The sequence below is a fragment of the Dysidea avara genome, chromosome 1, assembly GCF_963678975.1.
Source record: "Dysidea avara chromosome 1, odDysAvar1.4, whole genome shotgun sequence".
NCBI classification, from domain to species: domain Eukaryota; kingdom Metazoa; phylum Porifera; class Demospongiae; order Dictyoceratida; family Dysideidae; genus Dysidea; species Dysidea avara.
In genome coordinates, this window is record NC_089272.1 from 25,445,374 (window position 1) to 25,459,921 (window position 14,548).

A 14,548-nucleotide genomic window follows, 5' to 3' on the forward strand; every position below is an offset into this window, starting at 1 on the left:
TGAGGATTACTATAGAGATGTTGTGGCATTACGAATGAAGTCAGCTGAAAGCAGTAAAGTACACTATGAGAAAGATTTAACAACGTCTCATGCTGAATCGGCTAAAACAACAAAAAAACACTATGAGAAAGATTTAGAAACTTCCTGTAGTGAATCGGCTAAAGCCAAAAAGAAGCATCATGAAAAGGATTTAGAAACATCTCGTGCTGAATCGGCCAAAGCCAAAAAGAAGCATTATGAAAAGGATTTAGAAACTTCTTGTGCTAAATCAGTTAAAACCACGAAGAAGCACTATGACAAAGATGTGGCAAGATCAAGAAGTAAAAGTAAATCTTCCACAAGCAAACATTATCTTGTGAATCTTGATGAACTTTGTAAAAGGGCAAAGCACAGGTATGATCTTCTGTGTGTGTGCCAGTGTGCCAGTGTTCTGTGTTATTTTGATTTACATCTTCCTTTTGTTGTAGGTATTTTCTGAGGCCACCATCTGACCCTGATGTGAAGTCATATGTGGATAACCTGATAGAGGTTCTTCTGCAACAAAAGGAAACATGCAGTGATATTATTCAGAAGTTTATGGTACTACAGCTGACTCAATGTCACATGCCATTAAGGAGAAGATTGCTTGCCGTTTAGTGCCCAAGAAAATGGTACGTGATGCACTGTCAGCCAGAAAAAGCTATGTTGGCAATCTTTTAAAGACCCTTTGAAAAATTAATGCCATCCAAATTGTAAGTGAAGATGACTTGCTGCAGGGATTGCACATTATTTCTTCTGAGCCATACTTTTACGATACTGGCTACAAATCATCAGCCCTTAAACAGGTGACTATAGTTGACCACGATAAAAGGTGTCTAGTTACCAAGGAAAAATGTCCAGAAGTAAATGAGTGTGCTTTGTATGACATGGCAATTCCTGTGGATGAGAAAGGACGTTGTGTTTTGTCTGAGACAGTTGGCGAAGAAAGAACCAGTGATGATCGTCCTAAAAACTGGAAATGTTGTGAATTGTGCAAGGCATTGACAGATCAGGAAATTGATGAAATATTGAATATCAAAAAAGTATTTGAAAGACCCTTGGAAGAAATCAGGGCTTTCCTTCATGAAATTGATTCTGGATGCCAACATGGTCATTACAACAAGGTCATACAAAGTAAAAACTATGGTGAATGTATTCAAGAAGAAAAAGAAATTATGGGACATCCCATCCAGTGTGCTGCTGGAATGTGTGAAAGCCCTCTTAGGCTACTACGACAGGCTGCAGTACACCACTCAGTGATTCGAAATCTTCCTGTGAACATATATAATGCTCGCACTAGCAGCAAGCTTATTGACCAGATTGATACGGGATTTTGTTCTGGAAACATTGAAGATGTTAAGGAAGCAATTTAATGTGAAATTTTGTCTGACCTTTTGATTGAAAAAGTGCCAGATTATGAATCCTCTGAAGTGTCATCAACACCTTCTTGTGACGAAGACACAGAGACAGCATTGCAAGTGAAATATGCTAACACAATATGTGAGTATGAGAAAAACTCCTAGATGATCCTGAGTTTGCATGTTGCTCATGTGAGCGTTTACACTTGAAAGAAATGTAACCACATTCAAATTTTATGACGAAAAGTTTAGCTCAGATATTTAGAATGATCTCAAAGATTATCTCGTTCAGAATGATCCTACTGTAGTTTATAAGTCATTGTATGTCTGTGAATATTGTCGCAAATCCCTAAACAGCAACAAAATGCCTTCTCACTGTGTGCTCAATGGGATATACACTATTTCAGTTCCAGATGAATTAGCCAAGCTAAATAAACTGGAAACACAGTTAATTCAACGTGCTAAATGTTTCCAGACTGTGGTGAGGTTAGGGACTTATACTGGAAAAGTTCCCATTTACAATGCCCTCAAAGCTGCTAAAGGCACTATGTTTTTTCTGCCACTAGATTTGCAGAATACCTTGGAAAGATTGGATGAAGCAGGTTACATAAGCGACTCCACTATTGATAAATTGGTTGGCTTACCTGATCCAGAAATGTAAATCATCATTGATAGCCGTCCAACTAAGGACAAAAATTTGTCTGGCAGAGTTTAGTTGATGTGCCATGTGTCAAACTTGCCGCACAGAAATTACAGGAAACTAACTGGCTATATGGATCAATTGACTTAGCATGTATTGATGATGCAGCAAAGAAAACTGTTGATGCAGCAAAGGTGGTAGATAGTGTTGATGCAGCTGAAAAGACTATGGGTATTGTCAATGATGTAACTAGTAGTGTCATAAAAAAGGCTTCAGATGAAGATGTGGCTGGACTGCAAGCTTATACTGTACGATCAATGGACCAAGATCTACCTACAGGTAAAGACATTCAGCATTACAAATTGCTTACAGCCCATGAACTTCCAATGGATAATCGTTTGCACTTTCTTGATGTACTGTGTTTTTCCACACTATTTCCTAATGTCATTTTGGTGAATTGCACCCACGTGTTGAGAAACTAACATTTCCTGAATATGTGAAATCTAGGCTGTTGAATAAGGACTCAAGATATAGAAAAAAAATGCAGAAATCGTATCAAGACACACGGTAGTGTGTCGTGCGGCCCAAGAGGCTGGCGCAACACCCGTGAGTATATTGACAGGAAAAAGAAAATACAATTTTCGCACCTCCGTAGCTCTGTGCTGCCTTGGTGAAACAAGACGATTTTTGCTGTGGACACTCCCTCCAACTTCAGCACTCCACATTCCAAATTTGAGTGAAATTGCTTTAAGCGTTCCCGAGATATGCGACTTCAAAAAATTGGCTTAGTTTCTTCGTTTTTTTTTTCTTCCTCTTGTCGCACACTTACAAAAACTGCTATAAAACGCGAACGCAATATCCGATTGCCTTGATATTTCGCACACAGAAGGGGGGTATAAAGGCGCATCTCGGTACCAACTTTGGTTAGAATACGATACACAAGAAAGGAGTTATGATCGATTATTCACGAAAATTAACACAAATATGTTGTCACGCCTACAGGGTAAACCGCGTATGGGAAGAAGCTGAAAATCAGTGGGTGAATGGGTTAACTATTGAATCTCAAACCTTTTGCGGTTTGAAAGAAATCGAGCCAAAAACCAGGAAGATAACCAACAGTGTGTAACAATTATGCAATCAAGATTAGCTAATAAAAAACGACTGCTTGCCACGCCTACCAGATAAATTGCTTGGGCTAATGTTTTGAAATTTGTTTTACAGATGGAGTAATTATCTTAGAAAGGCTCTTCAATGGTGTAGAAGAATCAGACTTAAAGGTACGGAGTTATAACACGAAATCCAACTTGGTGCAGCAAGTGCGAGATCGAGATACTCTAATAGAGCAGTCATCCTAATAGAGCAGTCACCCTGAAGAGAATTCAAGAGATCAGCTAGAAACAAGTAACCTGTATAGAGATCAGCTACAAACAAGTCACCCTGTAGAGAGATCAGCTGGAAGAAGTTTCCTTGTACAGGGTTCAGCTACAAACAATACACCCTGTAGAAAGATCAGCTAGAAGAAGTCAGCTAGAAGAAGTCAGCTTGTAGAGAGTTCAGTTACAAAGAAATCATCATGTAGAGAGTTCAGCTGCAAACAAATCACCTGTAGAGAGTTCAGCTACAAAGAAACCATCATGTAGAGAGTTCAGCTGCAAACAAATCACCCCGTAGAAAGATCAGCTAGAAGAAGTCACCTTGTAGATAGTTCAGCTACAAAGAAACCATCATGTAGAGAGTTCAGCTGCAAACAAATCACCTGTAGAGAGTTCAGCTACAAACAAATCTCCCTGTAGAGAGATCACTAGAAGAAGTTTCCTTGTAGAGACATAAGCTAAAGAAGTTACCTTGTAGAGAGTTCAGCTACAGAGAAACCATCATGTAGAGAGTCCAGCTGCAAACAAATCACCAGTAGAGAGTTCAGCTACAAACAAATCATGCTGTAGAGAGATCAGCTAGAACCTTGTAGATAGTTCAGCTACAAAGAAACCATCGTGTAGAGAGTTCAGCTGCAAACAAATCACCTGTAGAGAGTTCAGCTACAAACAAATCTCCCTGTAGAGAGATCAGCTAAAAGAAATTACCTTGTAGAGAGTACAGCTATAAAGAAACCACCATGTAGAGAGTTCAGCTGCAAAGAAATCACCCTGTAGAAAATTCAGCCACAAACAAATTGCCCTGTAGAAAGATCAGTTAGAAGAAGTTACCTTGTAGAGAGTTCAGCTACAAAGAAACCAGCATGTAGAGAGTTCAGCTACAAGCTAGTAACCTTGTAGAGACATCAGCTAAAAGAAGTTACCTTGTAGAGAGTTCAGCTACAAAGAAACCATCATGTAGAGAGTTCAGCTGCAAACAAATCTCCCTGTAAAGAGATCAGCTAAAAGAAATTACCTTGTAGAGAGTACAGCTACAAAGAAACCACGATGTAGAGAGTTCAGCTGCAAAGAAATTACCCTGTAGAAAATTCAGCCACAAACAAATTGCCCTGTAGAAAGATCAGTTAGAAGAAGTTACTTTGTAGAGAGTTCAGCTACAAAAAAACCATTCTGTAAAGAGCTCAGCTGCAAACAAACCGCCTGCACAGAATTCAGCTACAAACAATTCAGAGATTAGCTAGAAGAAATTACCTGTTAGATAGTTACCTAGTAGATAGTTCAGCTACAAACAAATCTCCCCGTAGAGAGATCAGCTATAGAAGAAATTACCTTGTAGAGAGTTCAGCTACAAAGAAACCACCCTGTAGAAAATTCAGCCACAAACAAATTGCCCTGTAGAAAGATCAGTTAGAAGAAGTTACTTTGTAGAGAGTTCAGCTACAAAAAAACCATTCTGTAAAGAGCTCAGCTGCAAACAAATCACCTGTACAGAATTGAACTACAAACAATTCACCCTGTAGAGAGAGAGCATCTAGAAGAAGTCACCTTGTAGAGTATTCAGACCACCATGGAGATTTCTATATAATTCGTACATTTACTGATAAAATATTTAAAGTACATCCACTTCATCTTTTCTTCTTCCTGTGGAAAAGAAAAAAATTATAGGTTAAAAAAGCCGGCGGGTATACAAATACAAAAAGAAATGAAATCTAATCCAAAACAGCCAAGCTGTAAAAAAAGAGTGTGGCCCTGAGAAAGGCTATGGTGAAAAGATGTGAAATCCAAGATGGCGGCCAAGAAATGGCTGTGATGGTAGGTTAATGGTAAAAATTTTAATAATGACAATTCAGGTGAATTTTGTGCCAATTGACCAAGCGGCACCAAAATTCACCTGAATTGTCGTTATTAAAATTTTTACCATTAACCTACTATCACAGCCATTTCTTGGCCGCCACCTTGGATTTCACATCTTTTTTCACCATAGCCTTTCTCAGGGCCGCACTCTTTTTTTACAGCTTGGCTGTTTTGGATTAGATTGTATTATCTCTGGCAAAAAGAGCTTCGAGAGCTTTCAGCTGGAATTTATAATGTCTTGAGTTCCTGTGGTAGAAGAGATCTAACTGTTAAACAGTTTCTGGACAATATTAACAGGTGTGATGTTTCTACTGAAGCAAGCCTTTTGTTTTCTAATCTGTTAAAGGTATGAAACAATTTTGGTACTTGAGAAAATACTGATGTAATGGCAATGATTCGTGAATATGGGTCTCCAACTTTGTTTATGACTTTTTCATGTGCGGAGTATGATTCCCCTGAAATTGTACGTTACCTGCACAAAGCGAATGAAGTTCCACCTAAGTATCCAATACCAAAAGTTAAGTTTGCACTGAGGATCCGATTTCTGTATCACGAAAATTTAGCCAAAAGTTTCATGACTTCTTTTCGACCTTTATTGTGAAAGGGAAAGTACTCGGAAAAGTTTCACATTTCTTCTGGAAAAAGGAGTATTGAAGCAGAGGTGCTCCGCACTACCATGTTATAGTGTGGATTGAAGATGCACCAGTGATAGGCAGGGATGCACCTGAAGATGTAATCAAATGGATCAAGAGCAGAATCTGTTGCAAGATTCTTGACGAAAAGGCAAACCCTGAACTTTATCGGTTGGTGACAAAATACCAGCTCCATAAATGCTCTAATTACTGCAAAAGGAAGAGTAAATATGGAACAGCTTACATCACTAAATGCAAGTTTGGTTTCCCATGAGAAGTTAGCGAGGAAGGAGAACTAAAATGTATAGATGATAGCTTGAAATCAAAGAGCAAAATATATGCCCTCCCAAGATCTGAAAACGAAGTGAGGGTAAATGATTATAATCCACTTCTGTTACTGCTGTGGAAGGCCAACATGGATATTCAGTTTATTTCAGAGTCATCTTTAGCTCTTGCACAATATGTGACTGGCTATATTACCAAGGCTGAGAAGAGTCACATGCAAGAAATATGGGAAGAAATTTGTGATGATGACTCGCTCTATAAAAGGCTGTACAAATTTGGTATTAAATCACTTCGTACTCGAGAATGTGGACTTTATGAAGCTTCTGATTTACTGTTAGGGGACCATTTATGTGAAAAGTCAGACACTGTTCAGTTTGTGTCTACTGACATGCCTCACAAAAGGAGAAGGAGAGTCAAAAAGCACAAAGAGCTTAAGGAGATGTTAGAGATAGATCCAGATAGTGATACACTTTTTGAACAAAACTTGCTGGATGACTTTTATCCTAAATGACCTGAAGCTCTCAAAGACGTGTGTCTGTATGACTTTGTAAAGTTCTATGTCAAAACTGATACAGATGCAAGTGGAAACAGGCAGTACAGAAAGTTAATGAAGCCAAAAATTGTAAATCACAAATTATTTGATCCAAACAAACCCGAGCAGCGAGAAGACTATTTCTATACTCTCTTGTTGTTGTTTGTGCCATTCACTGTTAAATCTGATTTCATTGAAGAAGGCCAAACAGCTGAAGAGGCTTTCAATCAATTCTTAGGAACATGTGAAAGTTTGAAAGATCATCATGAAAGCCTACAATGAATGCTAGAAGCACAATCAAAAATTAAAAGAATTGATGAAGCTAGAAAAGAACAAGAGGGTGAGCATGATGCTGAAGAAGGTGACAATGAACATGAGGAATGTGTTAAATTGGTTGGCGAAGCAGAAGCAGCTATGCATGATGTTCAGGATATGGAGGATAATGCTTCCAACCATTTAGACTTGGAGCAACGCATTGAAATGTTAAATGAAGATCAGAAACATGTGTTTGGCAAGATCGTAGAACAGTTGAATCATCAACATGAGCATGATACTGGAAAATGTAAATGTGAGAAACTTAAGCCATTGCAGATGTTTGTATCTGGTGTTGGTGGTACTGGTAAATCCTTTTTGATTGAAACTATCAGAAGCCAAGTTAAACAAATCTGGAAGGATGATTTTGCCAATGATGCAACTTGTGCCGTGGCAACTTCTACTGGCTTGGCCACGTACAATGTTGGAGGTGTCACTTGTCATAGGCTGTTTCAACTGCCCATTGAACACGAAGGTAAAACTGCAGGCTACTGGCATTTGTCTAACGATGCACAAAAGATTATGCGTGCACTCAAGCTGATAATAATTGATGAGGTGTTAATGCTGTCCAACTTAAATCTAGCTTATATCCATTTGAGACTGCAGGAAATATTTGGTGGAACAGAATGGTTTTGTGGAGTCAACATATTATTTGTTGGTGATATATTGCAGCTACCTCCAGTGAATGGCAATCCAGTATTCTCCAAGTTGACCAATACTCTTGTTGCTAACAAAATTGGTTGCGGGCATGCTGTTAACATCTGGCAGAAGACACTTGTCTATGATGAGCTAATCATAAATGAACGCCAGAAGAAGGATGGGCAGTATGTACAGATTTTAGATGAAATTTGCCATGGATATGTCTCAGAAAATACCACAAAATGTCTATTAGAAAGAGTCATTGATGGAAAAATTGTTGATAAGTTCAAAGAACTACGTATGTGAGAAGAGCCATTCTCCTGTGTGTTTGTTTCCAACAAGAAAGGCTTGTAGTGATTTCAATGCTGACATGCTGAGTACTTTAGACAACAAAATATGCAAGCTCAATTGTGTGGATGAAATTGATGAGACAACTAGCTCACGTAAGTGGGATAAAACAGCTGCTGAGAAACTGAAAATGCTAAACAAGGATTGCAACATGACAGCAGGTTTGGAAGCAGAACTATCCATTGCTGTTGGTTGCCGAGTAATGCTTCGACGCAACATTGATACAAAGCATGGACTTGTTAATGGTGCTCTAGGAACAGTCACATCCATTGCTGCTCATACTGTCATTGTGAAATTTGATCATATTGAGGAGCTTTATCCCATTGAATGAGTCAGAAGTAAGTTTATGCTATTGAAAAATTTTATGTGTACAGAAAACAGTTCCCCCTGACAGTGGCTTATACAATCACAGTACATAAGTGTCAAGGGCTCTCACTGGATTGTGCAATCGTGGACCTATCCCAAAAAGTGTTTTGTGCTGGAATGGCTTATGTGGCAGTATCCAGGGTAAGATCACTTGATGGCCTATACTTGACATTGTTTGATCCAGCATCAATTATTGTGAACAATGATTGCCTCAAGGAAGTCAATCGACTATGAGGTTGCTTCCGAAATGATCTTCCTTTGTATGAAATTACTGAGCAAAGGAAGCCAACAATAAAAAGAAAGTTGGATGATGCCTTTAATGAAATAGCCCCACCAATGAAAAAATCTTCTAAAAGCAAGCCGACTAAGAGACCATTGTCTGATGATGCGATCAAGAGTCATTCAAAAAAGACTGCATGTATCCCATCAACCAGTTCATCATCACATGGTGAGGAGTGTGTAATTACTGCTGTTCACAGGTCAGCAGTACCACAAACTGAATGGAAAGACTACAGGTACTACCCTATTGATACAGAGTGGCAAAGACAGAAGTGCACACAATTGGGATTACCTTTTGTGAAAGTGTTTAACAGGCAAGATGGAAGGCCAGATCTTGTATTGACTCGGCCTGATCTACGTTCAATAAAGAAAATCAGGTGACGGAAATTGTCTTTTCAGGGCATTATCATACATTATCACTGGCTCTGAAGACCAGCACTCGGGAATACAATGTGCAATTACTGCCCACATGTTGTCTATACCTGAACTACTAACTGGTCTTGGGGCTGATGGTAGGGAGAACTACTTAGAATACTATAATGGTTGTTGAGCAGTACCTAGAATGGCTGATAGTGGAACATGGGGTACTGACTTTGAAATGTCAGTGCTTGCTCATATATTGCAAACAGTTGTCTACTCCTACAATGCAACTGGTGGGTATTGGATTGCTTGCTTTCCAAACAGCATTGATAAAACCATCCCTGAGGATGTACATGTAAAATCTATGTATGTACATCATACAGGAAACCATTTTGATGTGGTCACATCTATACGAAGAAGATAATGATGGTATGCTTTAATTTACTCACTTCTTATCTGTTTATATATCCTTTCTAGGTTGTCAATCATTGATTATTAATGTGTTTTCAACATATGTGACCTGGTGAAGCATGTAATCAATTTGGTGGGGTGTTAGAAACACAATAGACTCCATATCCGTTGGATGCTCATCACATGTGTAATATTTCTATGCAAAGCCAGTCACTCAACAACTACTGAGATAAGTAATCCTGTTCTGTTCATTGTTATTGAGACAGGAAACCAACTCTAAATGGTGACTGCCGTGGTAACATGGTTTTCTGTGTGGGCTTACAACTATTGTGTGTGATACAGTATGTATAGAGCTGTATTGTAGCTTCTGTTGACCAACTAATCAGTCTTTATTAACATTTCAGTACTCAGCCAGTGGTGAGACATGTAGTCTAACTGGTAGTGCTGAAATTTGTGACAATCAACTCCACCAGTAGTAGGAGTGTGCCCTAACTGGGAGTATGTAACCACACAAAACTGGATTGTTCTCAGGTGTGCACGGCCAGTGGTGGAACATGTGGCCTAACTGGGAGCACTTGTATACCACATGTAAAAGGTACTCGGCCAATGGTAGGAATGTGGTCTAACTGGGAGTACATAACCACACAAAACTGAACTGTACTCAGGTGCAGTCTGGTGTGCTCGGCCAGTGGTGGGACATGTGGCCTAACTGGGAGCACTTATATGAAATGAAAAGGAGGATAAGCCTTGAGTGGCTTTTATTAGTTGGTCAACACAAGTTACAGGATCAGTTACAGCACATTATTTGTGTGTGCTGTAAATGCGGGAGTGTGGAGGGAGTGTACTAACTGACCACTAAAGTTATTATAAAGTGTGCTACCAGCTTATGTGATAAAATGTTTGTGTATAGTGGTCTCTATGTTTAGAAGACATACCTCCTTCTGTTCACTGTATAGTGTGTTACAAATAGAGCTAAGCATTCGCCAATTATTAAAAGCTTTTGAACTGTTCTCAGGTGCAGTTCAGAGTGATCCCAGCTGTATAGACAGAAAAGGTGTGCAATTGTTGGGATCACCCATACATAAGCACACCAAGTGACCTCTACTGTTAGTACATAAATTTAATGTAAGTTGTTGGCTTAAAGTGCTAGCAGCATAATTGCATTGGAAAAACTAGAGGTCACAAAGACATGTGCACCTGACCTGCAATTCTAAACAAATGTACGTGCCAGCAGGTCAGTTAACTGCACGTAGAGGTCTGGCCTGTTCTCAGGTTATTCATTCAATGTATGACTTACAAACGTGCACATGCTCTGCGTGTCATACAACTGCTCATGCAGTATAGACCTCCACCTGAGACTAGGATAAAACTGCTAATACAGCTCTATTTCTGTATACAGTGGTCAGCCAGTCAGTACTTACAGTGTTGTATGAGTGTGCAGCATGCACGGGAGTGTGGAGGGAGAAGACTGGCTGACTACTGGTTATTGCTTATTGCAATCTGTTCTCAGTAACTGTAGGTGGTAGAAGGTGTCAAAGTGGCAGAATTTGAGCAATCAGCTTTACCAATGTAAGGGAATTAAGCTTGCTTGCATTTATCTCAGTTCATTTAGGGCCATCATTGTGTGGACGGTCCATGTGATCATGGAAGTGACTGGAGGTCAACCTTTGAATCAAGGCATGGTCATCACTTATGAAGGATAACCATTGTAGTTGTTCTTGGAAATTTGCTGTCGCAGATCTGTCAGCCAATAAGTGAGTAAGCAAAACAACTTATTGATGTTCATGTGTTAATCATGCTTATTTTCAGGTGTCAAGGCCATCATAATCCTGCAATGAACATGACTAAAACAACACATATACTATTATAACATGGTGTATTTTCCATTACACTAAAATAAAATACAATGTATGATATTTGCAACTAAAGTGCGTAAGCTACATAAAATGTCATGGTTATAAGTCACCAAATTAAATGATAGCCTGTGTATATAACTTTATCTTGAAATTTTAAGCCTGCAGATTATCAGTAAACATGTAGCTCATGTAAGGGTAAGGCAGAGGAATGACAGTGGAAAGTATAATAATGTTTAAATTTAAGTGTAGCCACTCTTAATGTATACAAGTACTGTATGTAAGGAATTTTTAACTAGAGTATAAGGGTCCGTAGTACATCAATAGCTAGCCAAAAAATTATTTTACAAAAAAAGTTAACAAACAAGTATACGAAAAAATTTGGAATTTTCAACTAGAGTAGGGACAATAGCACATCAATAAAAAGTACTGAAACAAGTTGGAATAGTCCATGATATTAAATCACAGTTAAACTATAAGAAGTGTTATATCCCTACTGTGCATTTCCGTTATGGTATCTTAAGCACAGTAGGGATATACCACTTCTTATAGTTTTACTGTGATTTAATATCGTGGACTATTCCAACTTGTTTCAGTACTTTTTATTGATACGCTATGGTCCCTACTCTAGTTCAAAATTCCAAATTTTTTCGTATACTTGTAATTTATAGGAGCATGAATCAGTTATTGATTTTACAAAAAATAGCTTTTTAAACACTCTAACCTTAACCTTATATGTGCATAAAATTTAAACAAAGTGATTTTTACTACTTTTATGTAATTCAGAACTGTGCAGCTGCATGCTTGTTTTGTTACTGTTTGTATACATAAGTCTAATCCAAAACAGCTAAGCTGTAAAAAAGAGTGCGGCCCTCAAAAAGGTTATAGTGAAAAAAGATGTGAAATCCAAGGTGGCAGCAAAGAAATGGCTATGATGGTAGGTTAATTGTAAAAATTTTAATAATGACAATTCAGGTGAATTTTGGTGCAACTTGGTCTTGGCACAAAATTCACCTGAATTGTTGTTATTAAAATTTTTACCATTAACCTACCTTCACAGCCATTTCTTGGCCGCCACCTTGGATTTCACATATTTTTTCACAATAGCTTTTATGAGGGCTGCACTCTTTTTTTACAGCTTGGCTGTTTTGGATTAATTTCACTTCTTTTTGTATTTGTATACCCCAAAGAGTCTATGGCTGGCTTTGGGGCTATTTAACACTACCTATTTTTCTTTACTACAGGAAGAAGAAAAGATGAAGCAGATGTTAAATACTTTAAATATTTCTGATGTTATCAGTAAATGTACAAATTATATATCAAGACACACGATAGTGTATCGTGCGGCCCAAGAAGCTGGCGCGTAACACCCGTGAGTATATTGACAGGAAGAAAGAAAATGCAATTTTCGCACCTCCGTAGCTCTGTGCTTCCTTGATGAAACAAAAAGATAGTTGCTGTCGACATGTCCTCCAACGTCAGCACTCCACATTCCAAATTTGAGCGAAATCGCTTCACACATTCCCGAGATATGCGACTTCAAAAATTGGCTTAGTTTCTTCGTTTTTTTTCTTCTTCTTATTTTTCTTCTTCTTGTCGCACACTTACAAAAACTGCTATAAAACGTGAACGCCATATCCAATTGCCTTGAAATTTTGCACACAGAAGGGGGGTATAAAGGCGCATCTCGGTACAACTTTGGTTGGAATACGATAAACAGGCAAAGAGTTATGGGCTATTATTCACGAAAAATAACACCAATATGTTGTCACGCCTACAGGGTAAACCACGTATGGGAAGAAGCTGAAAATCGGTGGGTGAATAGGATAACTATTGGACCTCAAACCTTTTGTGGTTTGAAAGAAATCGAGCTAAAAACCAGGAAGATACAACAAAAAAACCAACAGTGTGTAACAATTATGCAATCAAGATTAGCTAATAAAAAAACGACTGCTTGCCACGTCTACCAGATAAACCGCTTGGGGTAATGCTTTAAAAATCGTTGTACAGATGGAGTAATCATCTTAGAAAGGCTCTTCAATGGTGTAGAAGAATCAAACTTAAAGCCATGGAGTTATAACACAAAATCCAACTTGGTGCAGCAAGTGCGAGATCGAGATACTCTAATAGAGCAGTCATCCTAATAGAGCAGTCACCCTGAAGAGAATTTAAGAGATCAGCTAGAAACAAGTAATCTGTATACAGATCAGCTATAAACAAGTCGCCTTGTAGAGAGATCAGCTACAAACAATTCACCCTGTAAAGAGATCAGCTAGAAGAAGTAACCTTGTAGGGAGTTCATGCAACTATGGAAAGAGATAGTTTAGCTAGAAGAAATCGCCTTGTAGAGTTCAGCTACAAACAAATCTCCCTGTAGAGAGATCAGTTAGAAGAAGTTTCCTTGTAGAGAGTTCAACTTCAAACAAATCACTCTGTAGAAAGATCAGCTAGAAGAAGTCACCTTGTAGAGAGTTCAGTTACAAAGAAACCACCATATAGAGAACTCAGCTACAAACTAGTGACCTTGTAGAGACATCAGTTAGAAGAAGTTACCTTGTAGAGAGTTCAGCTACAAAGACACCATTCTGTAAAGAGCTCAGCTGCAAACAAATCGCCTGTACAGAATTCAGCTACAAACAAATCTCCATGTAGAGAGATCAACTAGAAGAAATTACCTTGCAGAGAGTTCAGCTACAAAGAAGCCACCATGTAGAGAGTTCAGCTGCAAAGAAATCACCCTGTATAAAATTCAGCCACAAACAAATTGCCCTATAGAAAGATCAGTTAGAAGAAGTTACCTTGTAGAGAGTTTAGCTACAAAGAAACCATTCTGTAAAGAGCTCAGATCACCTGTACAGAATTCAGCTACAAACAAATCACCCTGTAGAGAGATCAGCTAGAAGAAGTTACCTTGTACATCGTTCAGCTGCAAACAATTCACCTGTAGAGAGAGCATCTAGAAGAAGTCACCTTATAGAGCGTTCAGTTACAAAGAAACCACCATGGAGATTTCTGTAATCAATATATGTATTATATATATATAATTTGTACATTTACTGATAAAATATTTAAAGTACATCTACTTCATCTTTTCTTTTCCTGTGGTAAAGAAAAAAAGATAGGTTAAAAAAGTCCCAAAGCTGGCCATAGGCCGGCTTTGGGGTATACAAATACAAAAAGAAATGAAATCTAATCCAAAACAGCCAAGCTGTAAAAAAAGAGTGCGGCCGTCAAAAAGGCTATGGTGAAAAAAGATGTGAATGTGAAATCCAAGGTCGTGGCCAAGAA

General features: G+C 38.4%; 1 protein-coding gene and 1 pseudogene across 1 annotated transcript; both read left to right on the forward strand.

The window, feature by feature from the left end:
- The first annotated feature begins 1,740 nt into the window (after nucleotides 1-1,740).
- LOC136239106 (uncharacterized) lies at nucleotides 1,741-6,149 on the forward strand (annotated as a pseudogene).
- Nucleotides 6,150-6,974: 825 nt separating this feature from the next.
- Nucleotides 6,975-8,591, forward strand: LOC136239198 (ATP-dependent DNA helicase pif1-like). Its single transcript, XM_066029959.1, has 3 exons — nucleotides 6,975-7,941; nucleotides 8,030-8,236; nucleotides 8,335-8,591. The coding sequence occupies exons 1-3, from the start codon at nucleotides 6,975-6,977 to the stop codon at nucleotides 8,589-8,591; spliced, it is 1,431 nt and encodes a 476-aa protein (XP_065886031.1).
- The last annotated feature ends 5,957 nt before the right edge of the window (nucleotides 8,592-14,548 follow it).

Excerpts from the sequence above, each read along its gene's own strand:
- LOC136239198 (XM_066029959.1), top strand. The coding sequence starts at position 6,975 with ATGCTAGAAGCACAATCAAAAATTAAAAGAATTGATGAAGCTAGAAAA. Across the intron at positions 7,942-8,029 it reads TGATAAGTTCAAAGAACTAC|ACAACAAAATATGCAAGCTC; the intron begins GTATGTGAGAAG and ends TGAGTACTTTAG. Across the intron at positions 8,237-8,334 it reads AAAGCATGGACTTGTTAATG|TTTATGCTATTGAAAAATTT; the intron begins GTGCTCTAGGAA and ends GTCAGAAGTAAG.